Raw genomic sequence first — 24,626 nt, forward strand, 5'->3', positions numbered from 1 at the left:
AGAAAGTGAGTGGAATTTGCAGGGGCATGCTTGGCGTATATGTGGATGACTGTATGGATTGTAGCAATGCGTCCAGGTGGTGTGCATTCTTTCATGAGGGCAGTGTGAACCTTAGTGATTTACTGCATTCCGGGTGGCTGGTAACAGCTGCAACCCCACAGAATGTCGGAGGCATTGAGGTAAAAATTTTGAACGACCACCATGTTGTTGTTGTTGTGGTCTTCAGTCCTGAGACTGGTTTGATGCAGCTCTCCATGCTACTCTATCCTGTGCAAGCTTCTTCATCTCCCAGTACCTACTGCAACCTACATCCATCTGAATCTGTTTAGTGTATTCATCTCTTGGTCTCCCTCTACAATTTTTACCCTCCACGCTGCCCTCCAATACTAAATTGGTGATCCCTTGATGCCTCAGAACATTTCCTACCAACCAATTCCTTCTTCTAGTCAAGTTGTGCCACAAATTTCTCTTCTCCCCAATCCTATTCAATACTTCCTCATTAGTTATGTGATCTACCCATCTAATCTTCAGCATTCTTCTGTAGCACCACATTTTGAAAGCTTCTATTCTCTTCTTGTCTAAAGTATTTATCATCCATGTTTTGCTTCCATACATGGCTACACTCCATACAAATACTTTCAGAAACAACTTCCTGACACTTAAATCTATACTCAATGTTAACAAATTTCTCTTCTTCAGAAATGCTTTCCTTGCCATTGGCAGTCTACATTTTATATCCTCTCTACTTTGATCATCATCAGTTATATTGCTCCCCAAATGGCAAAACTCCTTTACTACTTTATGTGTCTCATTTCCTAATCTAATTGCCTCAGCATCACCCAACTTAATTTGACTACATTCCATTATTATCGTTTTGCTTTTGTTGATGTTCATCTTATATCCTCCTTTCAAGACACTATCCATTCTGTTCAACTGCTCTTCCAAGTCCTTTGCTGTCTCTGACAGAATTACAATGTCATTGGCAAACCTCAAAGTTCTCATTTCTTCTCCATGGATTTTAATACCTATTCTGAATTTTTCTTTTGTTTCCTTCACTGCTTGCTCAATATAGAGATTGAATAACATCGGGGAGAGGCTACAACCCTGTCTCACTCCCTTCCCAACCACTGCTTCCCTTTCATGTCCCTCGACTCTTATAACTGCCATCTTGTTTCTGTACAAATTGTAAATAGCTTTTCGCTCCCTGTATTTTACCCCTGCCACCTTCAGAATTTAAAAGATAGTATTCCAGTCAACATTGTTGAAAGCTTTCTCTAAGTCTACAAATGCTAGAAATGTAGGTTTGGCTTTCCTTAATCTATCTTCTAAGATAAGTCGTAGGGTCAGTTTTGTCAGGACTGGCTCTCCCAAGGCTGTCAGCAGTTCTAATGGAATGTTGTCTACTCCCGCAGCCTTGTTTCAACTTAGGTCTTTCAGTGCTCTGTCATACTCTTCACGCAGTATCATATCTCCCATTTCATCTTCATCTACATCTTCCTCCATTTCCATAATATTGTCCTCAAGTACATCGCCCCTGTATAGACCCTCTATATACTCCTTCCACTTTTCTGCTTTCCCTTCTTTGCTTAGAACTGGTTTTCCATCTGAGCTCTTGATATTCATACAAGTTGTTCTCTTTTCTCCAAAGGTCTCTTTAATTTTCCTGTAGGCAGTATCTGTCTTACCCCTCATGAGATAAACCTCTACATCCTTACATTTGTCATCTAGCCATCCCTGCTTAGCCACTTTGCACTTCCTGTCAATCTCATTTTTGAGACGTTTGTATTCGTTTTTGCCTGCTTCATTTACTGCATTTTTATATTTTCTCCTTTCATCAGTTAAATTCAATATTTCTTCTGTTACCCAAGGATTTCTACTAGCCCTCTTCTTTTTACCTACTTGACCCTCTGCTGCCTTCACTATTTCATCCCTCAAAGCTACCCATTCTTCTTCCAGGGTATTTCTCTCCCCCATTCTTGTCAATTGTTCCCTTGTGCTCTCCCTGAAACTCTGTACAACCTCTGGTTTAGTCAGTTTATCCAGGTCCCATCTCCTTTTTGTAGTTTCTTCAGTTTTAATCTACAGTTCACAACCAACAGATTGTGGTCAGTGTCCACATCTGCCCCTGGAAATGTCTTGCAATTTAAAACCTGGTTCCTAAATCTCTGTCTTATCATTATATAATCTATCTGAAACCTGTCAGTATCTCCAGGCTTCTTCCATGTATACAACCTTCTTTTATGATTCTTGAACCAAGTGTTAGCTATGATTAAGTTGTGCTCTGTGCAAAATTCTACCAGGCGGCTTACTCTTTCATTTCTTACCCCCAATCCATATTCACCTACTACATTTCCTTCTCTCCCTTTTCCTACTGACGAATTCCAGTCACCCATGACTATTAAATTTTCGTCTCCCTTCACTATCTGAATAATTTCTTATATTTCATCATACATTTCTTCAATTTCTTCGTCATTTGCAGAGCTAGTTGGCATGTAAACTTGTACTATTGGGATAGGCATGGGCTTTGTATCTATATTGGTCACAATAATTCGTTCACTATGCTGTTTGTAGTAGCTTACCCGCATTCCTATTTTCTATTCATTATTAAACCTACTCCTGCATTACCTCTATTTGATTTTGTATTTATAACCCTGAATTCACCTGACCAGAAGTCTTGTTCCTCCTGCCACCAAACTTCACTAATTCCCACTATATCTAACTTTAACCTACCCATTTCCCTTTTTAAATTTTCTAATCCACCTGCCCTATTAAGGGATCTGACATTCCACGCTCCGATCCATAGAATCCAGTTTTCTTTCTCCTGACAACAACATCCTCTTGAGTAGTCCCCGCCCAAAGATCCAAATGGGGGACTATTTTACCTCCGGAATATTTTACCCAAGAGGACGCCATCATCATTTATCCATACAGTAAAGCTGCATGCCCTCGGGAAAAATTACAGCTGTAGTTTCCCCTTGCTTTCAGCCGTTCGCAGTACCAGTGTTACAAGGCCAGATCAGTCAATCATCCAGACTGTTGCCCCTGCAACTACTGAAAAGGAACCACACATTTATCTGGCCTCTCAACAGATACCCCTCCATTGTGGTTGCACTTACCGTACGGCTATCTGTATCGCTGAGGCACACAAGCCTCCCCACCAACGGCAAAGTCCATTGTTCATGGGGGGATGACCACCATGTGCAACTAAAAACCTTATTGCAGCAGTTCAACATTTCCTATAAGGCAGTGTATGATATTCTTCATGACATGTTGAAATTTTGTAAAGTTAGTGCTCGCTGGGTGCCTAAAAACCTGGCAGACAGCCACAAGGGCCAGCAAAAGATGACAAGCTCGGATTACTTGACATGTTACGCCATGGAGTGGTATGACTTTCAGAAAGGAATCATCTCTGGTGATCATTTGTGGGTATATCAGTACATGTCCAAACCCAAGCATGCCTTTATGAAGTGGAAACATGCCGGTTCCCCAGTATGAAAAAAATTCAAAGTAACTCAATCTGCTAGGATAGTGCTTGTGACAATGTTGTAAGAAATGCATGTTGTTATTGTTGGACTTTGCTAAAAACAGATCCACTGTGAATGCTGCAGCCTATATTAAAACTTTGGTGAAGCTGCGTTGTGTACTTTGAGACAAACATCACAACATTAATGCTGATGGGGTCAAACTTCTTCATGACAATGCTTGCCCACTGTTGATGCTCCTGTTTGTGAGAAAATCATCAAATTTGGGTGGGAGGTGCTCCAGCGTCCACTATATAGTCTGGACCTTGTACTGTCGGACTTTGATCCATGCAGTCCCATGAAGAGATTCCTGGCCATTCAACATTTTATGACAGATATGGAAGTGAAATAAGCAGTCCACAGATGTCTATATTCCAACCAAACAGACTGCTATGAAAAATGTGTTGAGAATGCTGGTGACTATGCAGGTAAGTAGATAAAAGATGTAAGATCATTTGTGATTTTTTTTTTTTTTTTTTTTTGTTGGACTTTTTGGTAATAAAATTATTGTGTATTACTTTCCAATCTTCTCTTGTACTTTTTGTAGAGCAATGGCAAATCAAACCTGGGGTGAAAGGTATATAGAAACAATGAAGATGCTGACTTCTGTAAATTTTTTACATTGTTTAAATTAATGTTTGAAGTGACATTTCCAAAATTATCCATTTCTATAAATTCAGATAAGAAAAATACATTTACTTCTACATACATACTTCACAAGCCACTATAAGGTGTGTGGCAGAGGGTACCCTGTACCACTACTAGTCACTTCCTCTCCTGTCCCATTCACAAATAGAGCAAGGGAAAAATGACCATCTATGTGCCTCAGTAGGAACCCTAATTTTTTGTAACTTATCTTCATGGTCCTTACATGAAATCTGTGTTGGCAGCAGTAGAATCACTCTGCAGTCAGCTTCAAATGCCACTTCAACAAATTTTCTCAATAGTGTTTCTCAGTAAGAACATTGCCTTCCTTACAGGGACTTCTGAAGCATCTCTGTAACACTCTATTTATTTATATACTTGTTCCATAGATCTGTACATGTGAGCAAGTCACTCATATGTGGAATGTGTCAATATACATAATAAATTACATAGAATAAAGACATTGTTATAGTATTAATAACAGTGCACAAAAGTCATACTTATTAGCTTAAAAACTAGTCAACATAAATGTGAAGATAGCAGTTTCATATTTAGGGCATTATTGCATTTATTTTAACCTTTAACAGTAATCAAAACTTCCCACTTTGGGTTTAAAAGTGACCCAAAAATGGAAATGAGAAAACAGGAATTTTTACATTAGGGCATTATTACATTAGTTTAACAGTAAACAGTGTCAAAAAATTTAAAAACATCTTTCCAATCTGGGTTTTACTTATTTCTCTGAAAGAATTCCTCTAGTGAATAAAGTGAGGTCTCAAGTAAATAATTTTTCAACTCTCATGTTGTTTGAGCCTGTCAGTAACAAATCTAGCAGCTTGCCTTTCAATTTCTTCATTTTTTTCCCTTTAATCCGATCTGGTATGGATCCCAATTACTTGAACAGTACTAAAGAATAGATCATACAAGTATCCTTTATGTGGTCTTCTCTACAGATGGACACATTTTCCCAAAGTTCCCCCCATAAACCGAAGTCAACCATTTGCCTTCCCTACCACAATCCTCAATCATAGCAGATAGGTAACTGTGAATATTAGACAGTTCTCACAGACTTCGATTTCTCAGTTCCTTGCAAAAGCATTGCTCTAATCCACTGTTCCTTGAGTACTACCACAGGAATAAAAAATGTACAGGTGGGTACTGCTTGTGTAAAAAAAGTCTTTCAATGACAATGACAAGGAGCCTGGAAAAGGCAGGAATATGCAAAATAACATACAAATCAAAGGCAAGGATAGAATAATAGAAGGTCTTCAAGAATTAGAAAATTTTGCAAATGATTGTTTCTCTGCATTGTATTGCAGAGAATCTGCAGCATAATATACTCAAAACACATGTGGCACCCATTCTTAGTTACACAGCAAGCATACTGATGACGCATCCCACAACAGAGCTTAAAGTTAGGAAGACAGTGCAACAATAAAAAAATTAGAAGTCAGCAGGTATAGATGAGGTTCCTGTCTCTTTTCTGAAGGAGTGCATAGATAACGTACAAGCCCCATTAACAAACACAATAAATGAATCTTTTAGTTCAGGTGTTTTTCCAGAATATCGAAAGCATGCACAAGTGAGTCCTTATTAAAGTAAGGTAATGCAGAAAGCACTGTGAACTATAGGCCAGTTTCACTGCTGTCTTCATTCTCAAAAATACTTGTGGCAGTCGTGAAAGAGAGACTGATAAGTTACATGAGAAAATACAACATATTTAACTAACCACAGTTTGGAAGAAGTACAATATCAGCCATTGCAGGGTTCACGAAAGTGGTACTTGACGCTCTTTATAGGGATGATTGGGTTACATGAATTTTCTTAGACTTGTCCAAGGCTTTTGACACTGTTGATCATAAAATACTATTGAGCAAGCTAGAAGTGATAGGTATAAAAGGAATGGTATATGAATAGTTTCAGTCATACTTGGAAAACAGGGTGCAAAAGGTGTAGATTGTGCGCATGTCAGTTTTCCTACCTGACCCCTGTACATTTTTGCAGACTGCCCATGTCCTGATTGTTTTTCTGCACAGACTAATGCTGTTTCCCACATTATGATGATGTTTTCATCATGGTCATATAGCAGATGTTATGCTCATCATGAAATTCCAACACTAAGTCAAGTAATTATGGAATTAGCAGACAAGTAAGTAACCAGACCCCTTTCTTTCTTTGAAGCAGAGCCCTGGATGTGCAATTAGCCTTCAGGTTTTCTACTCAACAAGCAATTCAGAATATCATCCCATGGGCAGAAATAGATTCTCTGTGTAACGGCTTCTAATTTTTCACCCACATCACATTAGAACAATTAGAAGTACTGAAATTTTTCATAGCCTTCCCTATATCTTTAGCCTTGAGGGATGATGTCAAAATAAAGTGGATCACTTAGAGAAGCTAAAATTGCTATCCCCGATATACCTGAGCTAGGTTGATCTGAAACGAATGTCACAGGATGTGGCAGACATTTCCCACATTCCTACACCAAAGAACATAACAGACGTGCAGGTTTTTATGGGCAAGGTTACATCGTACATCTGATTTACTCCAAAACTGCAATGTTAGCCCATCACCTGAATCAACTGTGGAGAAAATAAATATCTTTCTAGTGATATGCAAACTGTCACCAAGTATTTCTTAATCTGAATCACTGTCTTCAAAGTGCTCCTTGCCTGACCTTGTATCAGTTTCATTTACCTCTTGTGTAGACCACAGAAGTATTTGCCACAAAAGTTCCTGAATGATTTGAAATGACCTATCACATTCACTTCTAAGATGCTCACCACAGCACAAGAAAATTATTCCCAGATAGAGACAGAAGCATAGGCAATTATATTTGGTTTCCAGAATTTCTGCAGTTTCCTGTATGGCAACCAATATCTCCTAGTCACATATCATAAGCCGCTGAAGTCTGTATTTGGCTTTAAATCAAAGTTGTCTGAATTGATATCTCAGAAGTTACAACACTGAGCTCTTTTGTCACCAAATAAACACTATTCCATTCATTATTGTATATCAGCACACCACATGAATGCCCTGTCATGGTTTCCTATTGACCCCATGGAATTACACTCCCAGAGGTCTTACAACAGCCACATGTAAGGACCCACTCTTGAGATAGGTTTGATACTTCATACAAACCAGCTGGCCCATGTTGCCTGCCAACATGTGTCTTGGCTGTAGGAAGATAATAATATAGTGCACATGGCTTGTCAGATGCAGCAAACAGCAAGCCTGTACATGGTGGCTTATGCCTACCCAGCTGTAGGGCTGGTTTCACGCATTTTTTGTGAATCCATCCCATGGTGCAATTTGGTTGATTTTAATAGATGTGTATTCTCATTTCCCGTACATCATCAAAATGCAACAGGACCATGGCAGTGAATACCATTAAGACTCTGGACGCTGTTTGTTCTACTGAAGAAGACCCATATGCTCTTGTCACCAACGATGGAATGCAGTATGCATTTCCATGTTTCCAATGGAGGATTTTGCTCCCATATGGATTCATGCATATCATCCTACCTCTGTTCCACCCTGCCTTTCATGGCTCGGCTACACATATTGTGTGAATGTTCACAGGTGGAAAAACTATTGACAGCAACACCTATTGCTTCTGCAGTGCTATCCTTTTTATCTTCTTACTAGGCACCACCAATCCATGATCAAAGCCTGGTGGAACTCTAGCACAGAAACCCTCATTGTGCCTTGTTAAATCTGTTGCAGGCACCATCAATATAAGAAGAAGAAACAGCCATACATTTTAAGTTGATCAAACACTGTTCTCTGGCACTAATGAGTGAATTCTTCAATGAACTTCCAGAATACTGTGTTGAGCAAGAAGTATACATCTCCAGAAGTTTTTCCCTTTGCGTATTTTCCAAAGAATCAGGGATTATTACTTTCTATGATTTATTTGTAAATAATTTGTGCACAGTAAAATCTATATTGTTGAAAAAACTCACTTACTAGTCATGTTGTCCATTACCCCCGATAACCCTGACGTCCTTCTGGAAGGACGACGTCAGTCACTGTTGAAATTATTTATTTTTGCAAATAACGCATTGTTGCAACGGACTGTGACGCATTGTTATATGAAGTCGGCAGAGCCAGTTGCGTGCTGTGACAGTCAGTTTGACGGTGTCATTCATAGTGAGTGAGAAACTGTGTCTTGAAGATAGGGCCGATTTTACCATGGACGAACTGACTGACCTTGCCATCGATGGGTATGTATATTTTCTTTCATATTGCGTCAATAATTCTGAAACTTGTCATATAATATCTTAAAGAATTAACCTATATTATTTATGGGTTTATATTACGATTGAAAGTTTTCGTCAGTTGTAATTCAATTATGTTTTCAACCGTCCTTCCAGAAGGACGTCAGGGTAATATGTTGTCATTTTGTATTCACAGAAAATGATGTACACTGATGGAACTTTTGGACATGTTAGAATCAAAAGATGAGGAAATACCTAATACTGGTGTGAATGTAACATTACACCCTCCTCTAAATTCAACTGATGACGTAACAGATGAAGATTCTGGTGCTGAAGAAAATCCAAGTATAGATAAATTACCAGCAAGTCAGCTCAATGCTACTGCGCTTTGTGATTTGGCCATTTTTACCAATGGTAACGCTGTGAATGCAACAAGGAAACAATCCTTCACCTCTGATGTTGTTCCAGGACCCTCCAGCAGTACAAAAACAGCAACAATAACAACAACAACCACAAACAAACCAGCAAGGCTATCGAAGAATAAAGTTCTAAACCTCAAGAAATATAACTGGAAAAGTGGTGAAATTGTTAATCCAACACCTGTATGGCCTCTAATGTTCACAGTTGGAATGAAGAAAGGGCGAACACTGCTTGAATATTTCCAACAGTGTTTTGATAACAAAGTGCTTCTAATGATGGTCACATACACAAATCAGTACGCAGCCAAGAGAAATAGACTAGGTGATTGTTCAGAAGATGAGATGTTGGTGTCTATTGCAATACTTCTGCTAAGTGGATATGTAACAGTGTCACACAGAAAGATGTACTGGCAATCAGATAAAGACAGTCACAATGACCTCGTAACAAATGCCATGTCCAGAGATCGATTTGACTTCATCTTTTCCGATTTGCATGTATGCAACAATGACAATTTAGATAAATCAGACCGTTTTGGGAAAATCCGCCCATTACTGTGTATGCTGAATGATAGATTCAAACAATTTGCGCCTCACGTGCAGCATCATTCTGTCGATGAATCGATGGTCCCATACTTTGGAAGTCACGGGTACAAACAATTCATAAAAAGGAAAACCAATCCGATACGGATTCAAATTTTGGTGTGGAGGCACAAGTGATGGATATATTATTTGGCTCGAACCCTACCAAGGAGCTGGCACGTGTAGTAAGGATTATGAAATGAAAGGTATGGGGTACGGTGTGGTAATGACTTATGTTGACCAGTTACTTCCACATGTTCCATATCGAATATACTTTGATAACCTCTTCACCAGCGTTGAACTACTACATGACCTTAAAGAGAGGGGCATGGAAGCAACAGGAACAATAAGAGGAAACAGAGTTAAGAATTTTACTCTATCACCTGTAGAAAAAATGATAAAAGAAAATAGAGGATCATATGAAGTTTGTTCTGACTCAGCATCCGGGATTTCCATTGTACGTTGGAATGATAACAATGTTGTTACTGTAGCCACCAATTTTGACAGAGTGCAACCACTACGCTCTGTAGCAAGATTTTCCAGGGAACAAAAGAAAAGGATTAGCGTGCTTCAACCTAACTTATTACACTCCTACAATACTCATATGGAAGGCATAGATCGAGCTGACCTAAATGTATCCCTATATAGATGCTCTATAAGAGGGAAAAAGTGGTATTTCCCGATCATTGCACATTTTATAGACATTGCAGAGCAAAATGCCTGGGATCTTTACAAGCACAACGAAGAACCCATAGATCATCTGACATTTCGTCGGCGAATTGTCACTGCAATTCTTGAAAGTCACAAAAGAGTCACTACCAGCAGAGGATGTCCTAGTAAGAGGGCAAAACTAGATTCTAGATTTGATGGAAGAGAACATTATGTTGCTGAATTACCAACGGATGAGGTAACAAAAAATAAGAAGCAGCTGAAATGTCGAAGTTGGCACAAAAAAACTACTACTATGTGCATAAAATGTGACGAACCACTTCGTGTTTGTTGCTTTTTGTCTTATCATACTAGTGCATAAAATATGTGTATAGGTTATTTTCTCGGTTTTTTGTATTTATTGGCTGTTTTAGACTATAATTCAAATTTATTTATGTTTATTTGAAAGTATAAAAACCGAAACAAGTTAATTGCGCAATGTCATATACTTTAAAAACATGTTCCCTTATTGTCCTGACGTCCTTCTGGAAGGACGCCCATTTTTGGAAATACTAAATAAAAATATATACTCAAAATTGTTTTTACTTTCTTCCTTACAACCTTGTGAATGAATGTAGGTAAGATATAAATCAATTTTGAAAAAAAAATTCAGGACTATCTGGGTTAATGACCTGTCAAACAATATTAATAGTAAATCCAGACATTTTGAAGATGATGCAGTCACACTGTGGTGTCAATCAAATAAATCCCCAATACTTATACTGAAGAACAGAGAACAAAACAAAACAAAAGCTGAGGGCCTTGATGAGACCTCAAACACCCAAGCATTGAGGCTGGAACTGACAGAAGCTGTTTCTAGAACTGGACTGGATGATATACCAGTCCAAGAAGTGGAAATCATCACTGCAAAGCTGGACTGGGTCAAGACGAAATCCTTTTCTGGGGCTCAGAGAAGAAAACTTCTCAAAGAACAAGTAGAAAAGGAAAGCAAAGAATTGCTTTCTAAACACAAATGGAAGGAATTACAAGGTCTCAAACCTAGGACCTCCAAAATAAGATTGTCTCAGAGTGAAGGGGGCAAACAGACACCTCTTACCTTCAAAACAGGGAACAAGAGAACAAGGGAAGTGTCTAATACTCCCACTTCTCAGTATAATTGGAAACAGAAAAACCTGAAGCTAGAAATGCAGAAGCGGACATCAGTACTGCAGTTTCAGTTTTCAGGATGGCAGTTAATCAACAGGTCAACATCACCTCATAACAGGTGGAGCTTGTTCAGATGGCTCTCTTTGAGAAGATTGTGGAGTGGGTGGACACACAAGAACAAGCCCCAAATTCTAGAGGGCTGTCTCAGCAAAGCTGCTCTAATCTTTGTGTACAAAGAGATAGGAATGATGGATTTGCTTAACAAGATAGTGCCCAAGTTATGTCCAAGGGAGGAGGTAAAACTGATGGTCAAGATGCCAGCTGAACTCTTCAAGACCACAAAGATATCAATACAAGTACTGAAGCTTCTTAAGCATACACCTCCAAAGACCCTGTTTGTGAAAGTGTGGGTGCGGAACCAGAAGGTCTCAATAGAGGACTGGAGGGTAATCAACCAAAATGTTCTGTCAGATGGCCAAACCCTTGAGATGGACATCAGTGAAAAATCCCTTGGGGAAATGTGAGAACTGGACCTGAAACTGTACTTTGGATTATCACAGGTTACCATCATGATAATCAGAGACCTCAGAAGGGACTATGGCAGCAAGCTGGTGGATGTAAATGTTGTAGATAAACATGCAACACAGTAAGGAAGCAACTGCCACTAAGAGTAATCTTCTGGGAAGACAAGAGGTGGGCATGACTCTAATCCAGGGATCATTTTTATGTAAAGGAGGAACTGGACATGAGTTGCTTCATACTAGAAATATAAAGAACTCCAGAACATGCATTTCATCAACAATGGGATTTAATACATGCCAATAGCAGATTTTTGTTCCAGGAACTTAATGACCTTAAGGACGAAGCCATGAAAGGAAAGAGCACAAGGGAAATTGTTCTGGCCTCAGCTTACCTTCTTTATGAGGACAATGCTCCTCCTTCCCAGGAAGTAAGGGGACTAGTAGACAACTTTTCACAGCTGAATGAATAACTGTTGGTTGGTTGGTTGGTTTTGATGCCAATGCCAACAACCTGGTATAGGGAAGAAATAACGCCAACAGCAGAGGTGAGTACTTTCTCAAATATTTACTCTACTGTTACCTGTAGATCCCAAATAGGGACAGAGAACCTACTTCCAAAAACATGAGAAAGGAAGAAGTAACTGACATAACTTTTAGGTCCTTCAATACGGGTACTCACCACAAATGTGGCAGTGCAGCCATCCTTATCTTATCTGACCACATGATATCAAGTATGAGTTTGAAATAGGTGCTAAACATACCATGACCTATATGAATCCTATGAAAATAGATTGGGACTCACATAGGAAAGAGCTAAACTTGCCCCTTTCTGAAGTCATAACTTCAATGAAGAATCCAGTATATTTTGAGGAAATCACAGATGAAGTGACATTTGCCATTACGACCTTGTACTTATAAAACTGTCCTGTCACCAAGAACTGTATAAACAGGAATGTACCTTGGCGGAACAATATAACCTGGGATTGCAAAGAAAGCAGGTAAAAAGACAGCTTAATGTTCCAAGCAGGAAAGGAACAATGGGCAAAACATGGTGAGGCTCTAGCCAAATACAACCTTGCTATTAAGCAATCGAAATTATCATTCTGGAAGATATTCTGTGAGAAGGCAGGAGGCTCAGCTACATGTGCCATATTCATAAAATCCTCACCAGAATACCAACCAATCCAGAGAAACTCTAAGGAAGGAGGGTGATGAGAACACAAGCACAGCATGTGATATACTGAATCTGCTCCTTAACTCTCACTCACTACATTGCATTCTGGTAAACAACACTCACCAAGATTCAGTCCCTGGAAGGTAATAGTTTACAGGAAACCAAAAGGGGGACTGAGAATTTGCCAGAGAATGTGTTGATTTCAAAAATATCCAGTAGGTGTTGGGAATGTTTCAACCATCTGAGTCACCAGCCCTGATGGAATCTTTCTGGCTCTACTACAACAAGCAGCAGAGGGAATAATTAGATTTCTATGCAGATCATCCAGAATCAGTTTAGCAACAAGAGTCATTACTTGGAGTTGGTGAAGGTCGTTTTCATTTCAAAGCCAAAGCAAACTGATCATACTGAGGCTATGGATATGAGACCAATCAGTCTGTCCTCCTTTCTGCTAAAGACATTATAAAAACTGGTTAATGTGCATTTTAGGAAAGGCAGGTTAACTGAGGTTTCTCTACATCTAAAACAACATGAACATCAACCACGCAAATCATATGAAACAGCACTTCAACTTGTTTGGAAGGTGAAAAAGTACTACACTTTCAGGAAATCACTCACTGCATCTTCCTCACCACTGAAGAGACTTTTAGCAATACAACCTGCAAAATTAATGTTTACAGCTGCAGATGAGAATGGCATTAAGACCACCATATGTAGGTGGGTTGAGGCGCCATTACACCTCTTAGTAACAACGGAGGCAGCAGCAGGGACACAAAGGTTAAAAACTAGAAATAAGTGGAAAACTTTAGAAAATCCAGAATCCCATATCAGTATAGTGAATGCTGGGTAACTATACAACAACTTCCAGCTGCTTCAATAAACCTTCCAAGGCAATAATTAGAAGTAAGAAGCAGTGGAAGAACGACCCTCAATACTGCTCAGGAGACAGTCTGGTTTCCTGGTGGATCAAAAACAGATGAACATGTTGGGGCCAGGTTATACAGGGTCCAATTGAGGCTACAGAGAGCAGTTTCTCTACAAAAACTAGCCACAGTATTCCAGGAAGAAATATCTGCTATCAGAGTGTGCATGAAGGAGAAATCTGTGTAGTTGCTACAAGGATTGTGGCATCTGTATTCATTAAGACAGCCAAGCATCTCTGAAATCTCTGTCAGCTTCTGCAACAAGATTAAATATCATTGGAGAATTCCACAAAACCCTCGTGAGGCTAGGGTGTCCCTGTCCACTCAGGAATCACTGGGAATGAACAATCTGATAAACTAGCGAGGTCAGGTGTGATGATTCCATTTGTGGGACTGGAACCATTTTTAACCATCACTAAAGTGATGTTAGGGACAAAGGTACATAGTTGGATTAGGAGACAGCATGCAGAATGTTGGACTAAGATCCAAAAGCAGAAACATGGCAAGGTAATGGTGATGAAGCCATGTTTGAAGAGAAGTTCTGTAATCCTGGGTTTGAACAGAAAACAGATTAAGCTTGTAACAGGGCTGATGACCAACCATGGAAACTTTAAAAAAAAAACACACTTGCACACAATGGGTACAGAAAAAGAAGTTCCTAAGTGCAAATCACACAGTGAGGGGGATAAACTGCCCCACATTTGCTCTTCCAGTGCAAAGTGTTTGAGCCTAAAAGACAAAATATTCAAGTCAGTAGCTCCAGAAGAAACTGTGTCTAACAACGAACTAGTAAAAGATCTCCTACTGTTCTTTAAGGGTATCAGCTGGCTTTACTAGAATTACAGGGACAGAAACAACACAATAAACACAATTTCGGTGTGGGCAAAAGTGAACTAAGACCACAGTTGTTATGTCTCCCCGAGTAAATCAATAAGTCAGTCAATCAATCAATCAATCAATCAACAGATTAAGATGCAGACACAACTGTACATAAACTATGTGTGAAATACATAGCACCATGTGTCATTGTCATACAAACACAAACTATGAAACTATGTGAGAAATTCTACAATGTAGCATCTTGAATATAACAATGAAAACAATCAATTTTTGACAAAATAATTTAATTGGAAAGATAAAGAGTCTGCTAACCAAGCAGTGGCAGAACACACTTATAAAGGTTATTATTAGGCAAGCTATCATAGCCAGTGGCTCCTTCTTCAGGCAGAACGGTTGAAGGGGAAGGAATAGGCTTGAAAGAAAAGGACTGGAGAGGTATAGAACAGGGATAGATTTTGTGAAAGTCACCCAGAACTGCGGGTCAGGAGAGACTTCCTTTCCTTCTCATCCTGTGTGGTAAGTCTTCCCTGACCTGCAGTTCTGGGTGACTTTCCCAAAATCTGTCCTTTCCTAGACCTCTCCAGTCATTTTCTTTCACCCCTGTTCCTTTCCCTTCAACCCTTCTGCCTGAAGAAGGATCCACTGGCTCCAAAAGCTTGCCTAATAATAATCTTCTTTTATGAGTGTGTTCTGCTGCCACTTGGCAAGTAGATTTTTTTGTCTGACCAATTAGTGTAGCATCTCTCTGCCAGTTGCAAATTGTATGCAAAAAATAATATGAGAGTACACTCTATTGGCTTTATGACTGTGAAACAAATGATTTTCTGCTTTAGGAAATTTATTACCGAAAACAGTTTCAATCTGCACAGCAGAGCTAGAATTAGATCTCTGTTGATTGCTGAGAAATAATTCCATATCTGATAATAGATGATGAAAAACAGCTTATGAAAAGTCAAAGACCAACTGTGGGCAGAGGCAGCTTTATAGTCTGGGAAATATTCCTATGATGTTCTCTAGGATTATTCACCCATGTGGATGGCATTTCCAAACAGTATGGATACAATTTCATCCTTTCATATGTTATGCAATCAAATGGATTTGCATTAAGAGAATGAATCAGCTTGCATAGCTAAAAATTTCTAACTATGACTGTTGCCACCACATTTCCTACACTCATCTCAAACAAGTGTCAGGAGAATCTTCATGTTTGCTGTATGGTTCCTCCAGCATGCACCTTCAGGAGCTATGAAATACAATAAAAGCAACATGAGTCTAGAAATCTGTGGCACCTAGCAGTCACTTCCTGCTCATCAATCTTCTGTCTGTGTGGCACATAGCTCATGCTCTGTAATTAGTCAATGGTCATGATAGTGTAACTCAGCAATGCAGAGCACTTGATAACAACTATTAACAGTGGCTAATAAATATAATAAGATATTTATTTCACAATCAAATTATTATAAAAACATTCATTCTATTGTAAATTATACATGGAATACTTAATAACTCCTCCATTCACTTCTTTGCCAGGTTATGCATTAACAAAAATCATACCATTATTTCAAAATTATCAAACCTGTTAAAACCATGTGAAAAGGCAATAATAGTTCCTGAATTAGCTTCCTCCTGACGCAGAGATGCTGCTAGGGTGAACTCAGTGTTGTGGCGCAGGAGATCGACTGCTCGTTGGAAAGAGGAAGGAGGTAACCGTAGGTCCCTGTAGTCACCTGAAATGGACAATACAACAGCAGGTAGTCATTATTTTATGACAGTTACTACTTTTTTCATTACTTATCTTTCAAATACACAAGACACCATTGCAGCAAATTGTTCTTTCAGCTACCATCAGCTGGGGTAACACTGGTGAACTTTTCCATCATCTTTATGTGGTGGCTCTGATTAGTTGACAGGGTGCTTATAAACTGCAGTGTAATATTTTTTTTTTAGATCTATACCTCATGTATTAGTTAGCACATCAGCCAAATGGTAGGTGTCCAAGAGGTCAATTATGAATGAGCTGGAAGAACAGAACTTTAGTAACCCTGGAAGAAACAGATCTAACAGTCATCATTGAGGATGCCCAAAATAGAAGTAAATGGGCAAACATATGTAATCAATTTCTGTGATGTTACAATTCTATTTCGTCAGGATGCATGGATTGGCTGTGTTGATCATTTTGTTATGTTTTATGTTTATGTATTTGTATATTTTTGTCTCCTGCCAAGTGCCTAAATGGCCAGTTTAAGTGCAATAAATAATGATGATGATGGTGATGATGATGATGATGACCTACACCTCATGTGTGATTGAATCAATGTGGTTCTATCATATTTTAGAAACTGCTTATACCACAATGATTATTCAGAAATTTAGGTAATGTTACCTTTACTTGCAGTGACTTTGTCGCACATATTCAAATTTCCTCACGGTTAGCTACAAATGCACTGATCCCATGTTAAACCAATTAAAGGTGATCATATGTTTAACAGATCATTACTAAAGTTCAATGAATAACTTACTTCCAAAACCTGAGGTAAATAATTAAAATTTAAAGAACTAAAGTGAACAAGGAAATTACTAATTAGTTTATTTTTATTAGGTCAGTCACTGCACAAGCATAACACAACTTAATATTATCTAAACTAATTACACAAAATTATTCAGTTCAGGAAGATTTTTTGTTTTGGTTTACTTTGCACAATGTCCTCCCAGTAATACAGCTACTTAGCTTCAGATGAGTATGTTAAATATCCACATCTTTCCTTCTCTAGCTATTCTGAGACTGCCTCTTTTACCACATCATCTTCATTTTTGCTCACTTGCAAGCAGTCAAGAAGATTTTGTGTGTTTAATGAGAGAATTCAACAGTTTTTGAAACTGAACATAAGTTTTAGACCATGGTCAAATGGTTCAAATGGCTCTGAGCACTATGGGACTTAACTACTGTGGTCATCAGTCCCCTAGAACTTAGAACTACTTAAACCTAACTAACCTAAGGACATCACACACATCCATGCCTGAGGCAGGATTCGAACCTGTGACCGTAGCAGTCGCGCGGTTCTGGACTGTGCGCCTAGAACCGCTAGACCACCGTGGCCGGCAGACCATGGTCCTTTTTATGTCCTTCATCAGTTCATTTAGTAATGTGGAAAACACCTGTTAGCATGGTGTGAAAGAATTTTGTTTAAAAGAGTACAAAATTTTAACATAAGTCCCGTTAGATAACAAAATAAACAAAACTTCAGCCTAAAACTGTTTGCGCCAAAGTTACTGCAAAACATGGAACCACGTTACCCCTTTGCAAAATATGGTCTTTATTTCAAACTTACATAAAGAATTCGCAATTTCTTGTTTACACCTAAATCTAAACAAATGATGCCATAACAAAAACTCCTTATAAACATTAAGTTGGATTCCATAACAGATGAACAGATGAAAGTTAGAACACCACAACTCTGCCTCAACTGACAGACTTAGCACACAACAAGTGCTGCTTCTGTGGCTGCAGCAGGTTTTTGAACTACAGAAACAATGCAAAAGTGACATAGTCAGTTCTGCTATCTATCTTCTTTTTCTCAGCAACATAAAAACTCAAACCGTTGAAGATAGAAGTTGCTGTAAGAGCTCTCTTAATTGGTATAGCTGATGTCTGCTGTTGTGTAAGTAAGACAACAGAAAAATAACAAAAGATTTAAGCTCCTACTTCATACGAACACATTATATATGGGGAACTTCAATAATTTACTTACTTACACTACACATTCTTATGGATCAAGGAAAATCAAACACACAAATTTCAAATTCATTTGAAAGAAAATAAACTGTCTTTAACTTATGTCAGAATATGAAGCTTGTAATACAACAAACACAACTAAATAAAATTTTCATGGTTTCAGTGTACAAGAATGTTAATGTCTACATCTACATGGATACTCTGCAAATCACACTTAAGTGCCTGGCAGAGGATTTTTCATCTTCCCAATAATTCTCTACTACTCCAGTCTCAAACATCACGCAGAAAAAATGAACACCTTTACCTTTCCGTGCAAGCTTTGATTTCCCTTATTTTATTATTATGATCCTTTTTCCCTATGTAGATCAGCATCAACAAAATATTTTCACATTCAGAGAAGAAAGGTGGTGATTGAAATTTTGTGAGAAGATTCCACCACTACAAAAAACACCTTTGTTTTAACAATGTCCACCCCAAACCCTGTATCATGTCAATGGCACTCTTTCCCCTATTTTGTGATAATACAAAATGTGCTGCTCTTCTCTGAACTTCTTCAATGTACTCTGTTAATCCCATTTGGTAAGGACCCCAGACGACTCAGCAGTATTCCATAAGAGGATTGGACAAGCATAGTTTAGGCAGTCCCTTTAGTAGATCTGTTACATTTTCCAAGTGTTCTACCAATAAAACACATTCTTTCATTTGCCCACATTTTCTATGAGTTCTCTCCAATTTAAGTTCTTCATAATTGTAATTCCTAGATACTTTGTTTAATTTATGGCCGAGATTTGACTGATTTATTGCATAACTTAAGTTTAATGGATTCCTTTTACCATTCATGTGGATGACCTTACACTTTCATTATTTAGGGTCAATTACCAATTTTTGCACCATACAGATATTTTTTCTAAATCATTTTGCAATTGGTTTTGATCTTCTGATGACTTTACTAGACAAAAAATGACAGCATTGTCTGGAAACAAACTGAGAACTATAACTGAGGGAGTGCACACAACCTAAAAATTGTACTGAGGGAAGTAAGAAAGAAAAGATGAGATCCACGAGCTGCATGGAGGAAGAAAGTGAGGGCAAAGTACATCGCATCATCCCACTTCCTACCTTTTGAAAAGATGCCAGGCCTTTCAGAAAAACCACACTAATCTGTTTCTAGCAGTACTTTGAAAGCAGCATACATATTTCTTTATATAAACCTAACCCATCATGTTCTACAGATACAAGCATAAAGGAAAACATTTTTAAGATACACTGACTATTAAATATCACATATTTATCAATAGCATAGCCAAGAAACATCCACTTACATGTCATGAAAAGCTGTGGTTTTTTTCAATTATAATGCATACTATGTTTTTGCCAGTGCATGGATACTAACCAAAGAAAAATAATCATTGACTGCAAGAACAGAACCTTATTTTGACAGAAAATTTTTTCTAAATAATTGTAATAAAAACAATTCAGATACTCAGGAAACACACAAGTGTGTATTTTCACGTGCTGAGTACTAGGTTGTCAAAGTTTTTTCATTTATTGCTGTCGCATAACACAATGTTTCCGAAGGCAATACATTTCATTTTTGCTTCATAGCTTCAGAAGATAATGTACTAATGACTACAAAGTGGACTGAATTCAGTTTAAAATGTTATCACCTTCTGACTGTAATATCTTTATTGCAGTTTGTCATAGGAGGCAGAATAGTGGTGTTCTAACTTTCATCTGTTGATCTGTTTCAAATAAGTATCTTCAAATGCACTAATGCACTGTGTACAGCAATCTCAAATATGTAAGACACAGGTACAGTATATGCTGTATCAATTTCTGGCTAAGAACATCTTACATACAGTGGCACCATAAACCACAAATGTAAAAACCTGCCCAACTGTCAACATTGAAAAGCTAATCACCTTCTAAAACAATGTCCCCACCTTCAATTCCCACCCCAATTTAATACCTCTAACATACTTCACCTAATTTACTCAAACGAATAAGGTGAATACCACTGCCACAATATGACTCTCTCCATCTACCCTGTCATGACACTACTTCTTCCAGACAACTCCCTGTGTATCTATGTTGCAACTGTCATCCAAAATAAGCATCCCTCAGAGGCACATTATTCTTCAACAATTCAATACAGATACCCATTTGAAATTTCATCTGAATGAATCTATCAGATATTCCACAAATCTCTTTCCCCCACCTACATACTCCTGTAATTTCATTCCTATACTACTAGGTGCAGCATTCCCAATCTTACTGCTCACAATGCCCACCACAAACAGTCAGATCCCATTCAACTATCCTACTGCTCTGAATTATCTCCTGATGAATTCCATTCTTCAATCCATAGTTCGCCTCTAACAATCGTATCCCATTCATCTACTTGCTCAGAGCCTTCTAACATTACCACCTATTCAATCTGCACAGGTACCAACATCTTCATTTACAGCATGACATCTGAGCTACACAATCATAAGTTTTAATAATACTATTCGTGTGTTTCACTTTCAATGTTTGTTTCAGATTATACTGCAGTCTAAAAACTAAATGGCTGATCATTCACATTCTGCTGTTGTGCTATACACTTTTGGGATGGGCAGAGATGAAACAAATAAATAAAAGAAAATTACTGTTTCTCCTACCCTCTTGTGCACCTACACTAGCATGCTGCTGAGCACTGTCTTCCTTGCTATGCACATCTCATTCCATACACCCCAACAATACCTCCTGCTACTCATTAACAATTTCAGATCTACATCAACATTCACATCCATACTCTGCAAACCACAATGAAGTGTATGGCAGAGGGTATGTCCCATTGTATCAGTTAGGGTTTTCCTATTCCATTCATATATGGAGCACAGTAGGAACAATTGTTTGAATGCCTCCATGCATGTTGTAATCAATCTAATCTTGTCCTCATGATACCCATGGGTGTGATATGTAGGGGACTGTAGTACCTTCCCTCATTTAAAGCTGGTTCTTGAAACACTGTAACTAAACTTTTTCAGATAGTTTACATATATCTTGAAGAGTCTGCCAGTTCAGTTTCTTCATCATTCCTGTGACACTCTACCATGGGTCAAATAAACCTGTGACCATGTCTGCTAACCTTCTCTGTATACGCCCAACATCCCCTGTTAGTCTTATTTGGTATGGGTCCCACATACTTGAGCAATATTCTAGGATAGGTCACATGAGTGATTTGTAAGTAATCTTCCTTGTAGATTGATTGCACTTTTCCTAGTGTTCTACCAATAAACCAAAATCTATCACATGCTTCACCCATGACTCAGTCTTTGTGCTTACTCCATTTCATATTCCTGCAATTTGTAACACCCATGGACTTGTAAGAGTTAGTTGATTCCAACTGTAGCACATTGATATTAAAGTCATAAGATACTACATTTTTTTGTTTTGTGAGGTGCACAATTTTACGTTTCTGAACATTTAAAGCAAGTTGACAATCTTTGCACAACTTTGAAATCTCATCAAGGTCTGCAGAATATTTATGCAGCTTCTTTCAGACAGAACTTCATTGTAGATAATTGCTTGTTCTGTAAGGAGTCTGAGGTTATTACTAATATTTTCCACGATGTCATTAATATTCAACATTAACAGAAAGGGTCCCAACACATTCCACTGTTGCACATCTAAAGTTACTTCTACAAGTGTTGATGACTCTCCATCCAACATAGCTTGTTGTGTCCTCCCAACCAAAAAGTCATCAATCTAGTCAAAAATTGTATTTGATACCACATACAATCATAGATTTGATAATAAGTGTATGTATAGTATAGAGTCAAACACTTTTTGGAAATCAAGATATACTGCATCTACTAGACTGCTTTGATCTAAAGCCTTCAGTACCTTTTGTGATAAAAGTACAAATTTGGTTTCATGTGATCAATATTTTTGGAATCCATGCTGGTTGGCATGAAGGAGGTCATTCTGTCCGAGATCCCTCATTATGTTTGATTTCAGAATAAGTTATAAAATTCTACAAGAAATTGATGTCAAAAATATTGTATGGTAATTTTGTGTATCACTTCTACTGTCCTCATAAATGGGTGTGACCTGCGCTTTCTTCCAACTGCTGGGCACAGTTTATTGTCCAAGGGGTCTATTCTAGATAATATTTAATAGGGGGGCTAACTCAGCCACAGATTCAGTATAGAATCTGATAGGAGTCTATTTGGGCTTTGAGCTTCATTCAATTTTAATGATTTCAGCTATTTCTCAATGCCACTGACACTAGCATTTATTCCATTAATCTTTTCGGTGTTACAAGAATTAAACTGGGGATACTCTCCTGGGTTTTCCTTTGCAAAGAAACATCTGAAAATGGTCTTAAGCAGTACTATTTTTGGTTTGCTACCCTCAGTTTCAGTAACTGTCTCAACCACAACTGACTGTGTTGGTGCCACTAACAGCCTTTACACATTGCTCTCTTGATGCATTTTATTCATCATCTCTCTATCTATAGCCCTACATTTTGTTTTCCATCTATTATAAGGTCATCATCAGTGTTCTGCCTAAAGGCAGGTTTTCACATGGTAGTTCTCCAGGCTGTCCAGTCTTCTGCCATCCTCTTCAGGTCTGCATAATTTCCTCTTCCCTTTATGTTGTCTATCACCTTGTATCTCCTTCTTCCTCTCAGTCTTCTCCCACAAACCAATCCTTCCAAAGCATCTACTAGCAAGCACTTCCTTCTCAATGAATGTCCCAACCAGTTCTTTTTCCTTTCTCTTACAACCTTCAGCAGACATCTTCTCTCACCAAGCCTTTCCAATACTCTTTCATTACTCACTCTTTCCATCCAGATTATTCTCTCCATTCCCCTCCACATCCACATCTCAAATGCTTCTAACCTTTTTTCATCCTCTCATCTCAGTGTCCATGTTTCTGCCCCATATAGTGCCACACTCCAGACAAAACATTTGCCAAGCCTTTTCCTTAGTCCTTTCTCTAATTTCCCACATAACAGTCTCCTCTTTCTGTTTAATGCCTCCTTCGCTATGGCAATTCGGGTTTTCACCTCCTGGTGACATCTCAAGTCTTCAGTTATTGTGCTTCCGAGATATTTAAATTGACTTACTTGGCTAATGGTAGATTGTCCTATTTTAATATTGGACAGTCTGCATCTTGTACTGATTACCATACTCTTTGTTTTTGTTGTGTTTATTTGCATCCCATATTCCACACAAGCTTCATTCAGATCTTTGAGCATGTTATTCACTGTCCGCTCACTTTCTGCCACTAATACCATGTCATCTGCAAATCTTATACATTCTATTCTCTTTCCACTAATACATATTCCTCTTTTCCCATCTAAACTTTTTGCAATAATCTCTTCAAGGTATATGTTAAACAGCAGTGGGGAAAGGCAACAACCTTGTCTAACACCTCGTCCAATGATGCTTCCTTCTGACATTTCATTTCCAATCCTTATCCTTACTTTCTGGTGTAAATATAGATTCTGTATCAGTCATCTGTCTTTCCAATCTACTCCTTTCCTCTTCAAGATATCCATCAGCTTGTTCCACTGAACTCTGTCAAAAGCCTTTTCTAAATCTATAAAAACAGCAAAGATTTCTCTACCCTTTTCCATATATCTTTCCCCTATAGTTTTTAGCAGGCCAATAGCATTTCTTGTTCCTTTTCCTCTTATAAATCTGAACTGCTCCTCTGCAATCCCTCTATCTAGCTTGCCATATAACCTCCTGTTCAACACTCTCAGCCAGACTTTAGCTGCATGAGAAATTAGACTGATGGTCCGGTGCTCTTCACATTTTCTAGTATTTCTCTTTTTCTCTATTGGTATCATAACTGTTGCAGTGAAGTCCTCAGGCCATTCCCCTTTGTCATATATCTCGTTACAGAGGTAGACTATTTCATTTCTTGCCATGTTTCCCAGACTCTTCAACAGTTCTGCTGGCAAATCATCTATTCCACATGCCTTCCTATTCTTCATCTCCTTCAGTGCCTTTTCTACTTCTGCTTCCAAGATGGTAAATCCTTTTCCATCTTCCGGCACATATTGCTCCTCTTCAACCTTAATTTCACTCTGCATTTCATCCTCCTTATACAGACATTCAATATATTCTTGCCATCTGTTCAAAACCCCCTGTGGTTCTTGTGCTAGAGTACCATCCGCTTTTTCTACTTCCATGTTATTCCTCTTTCTTTTATGTTCAAAAACTATCTCACTAGCCAGT

At 38.3% G+C, this 24,626-nt stretch overlaps 1 protein-coding gene across 1 annotated transcript in view; it reads right to left on the minus strand.

Moving 5' to 3' along the window:
* The window catches only part of LOC124607430 (protein kinase C-binding protein NELL1-like), a 935,048-nt gene that overhangs the window by 325,405 nt on the left and 585,017 nt on the right, over nucleotides 1-24,626 (minus strand). Inside the window, exon 3 of the mRNA XM_047139757.1 lies at nucleotides 16,234-16,384. Coding sequence (XP_046995713.1) covers nucleotides 16,234-16,384 — 151 coding nt within the window. The remainder of the gene's footprint in view (nucleotides 1-16,233; nucleotides 16,385-24,626) is intronic.

This window comes from Schistocerca americana, chromosome 3 (assembly GCF_021461395.2).
Source record: "Schistocerca americana isolate TAMUIC-IGC-003095 chromosome 3, iqSchAmer2.1, whole genome shotgun sequence".
Classification (NCBI taxonomy): domain Eukaryota; kingdom Metazoa; phylum Arthropoda; class Insecta; order Orthoptera; family Acrididae; genus Schistocerca; species Schistocerca americana.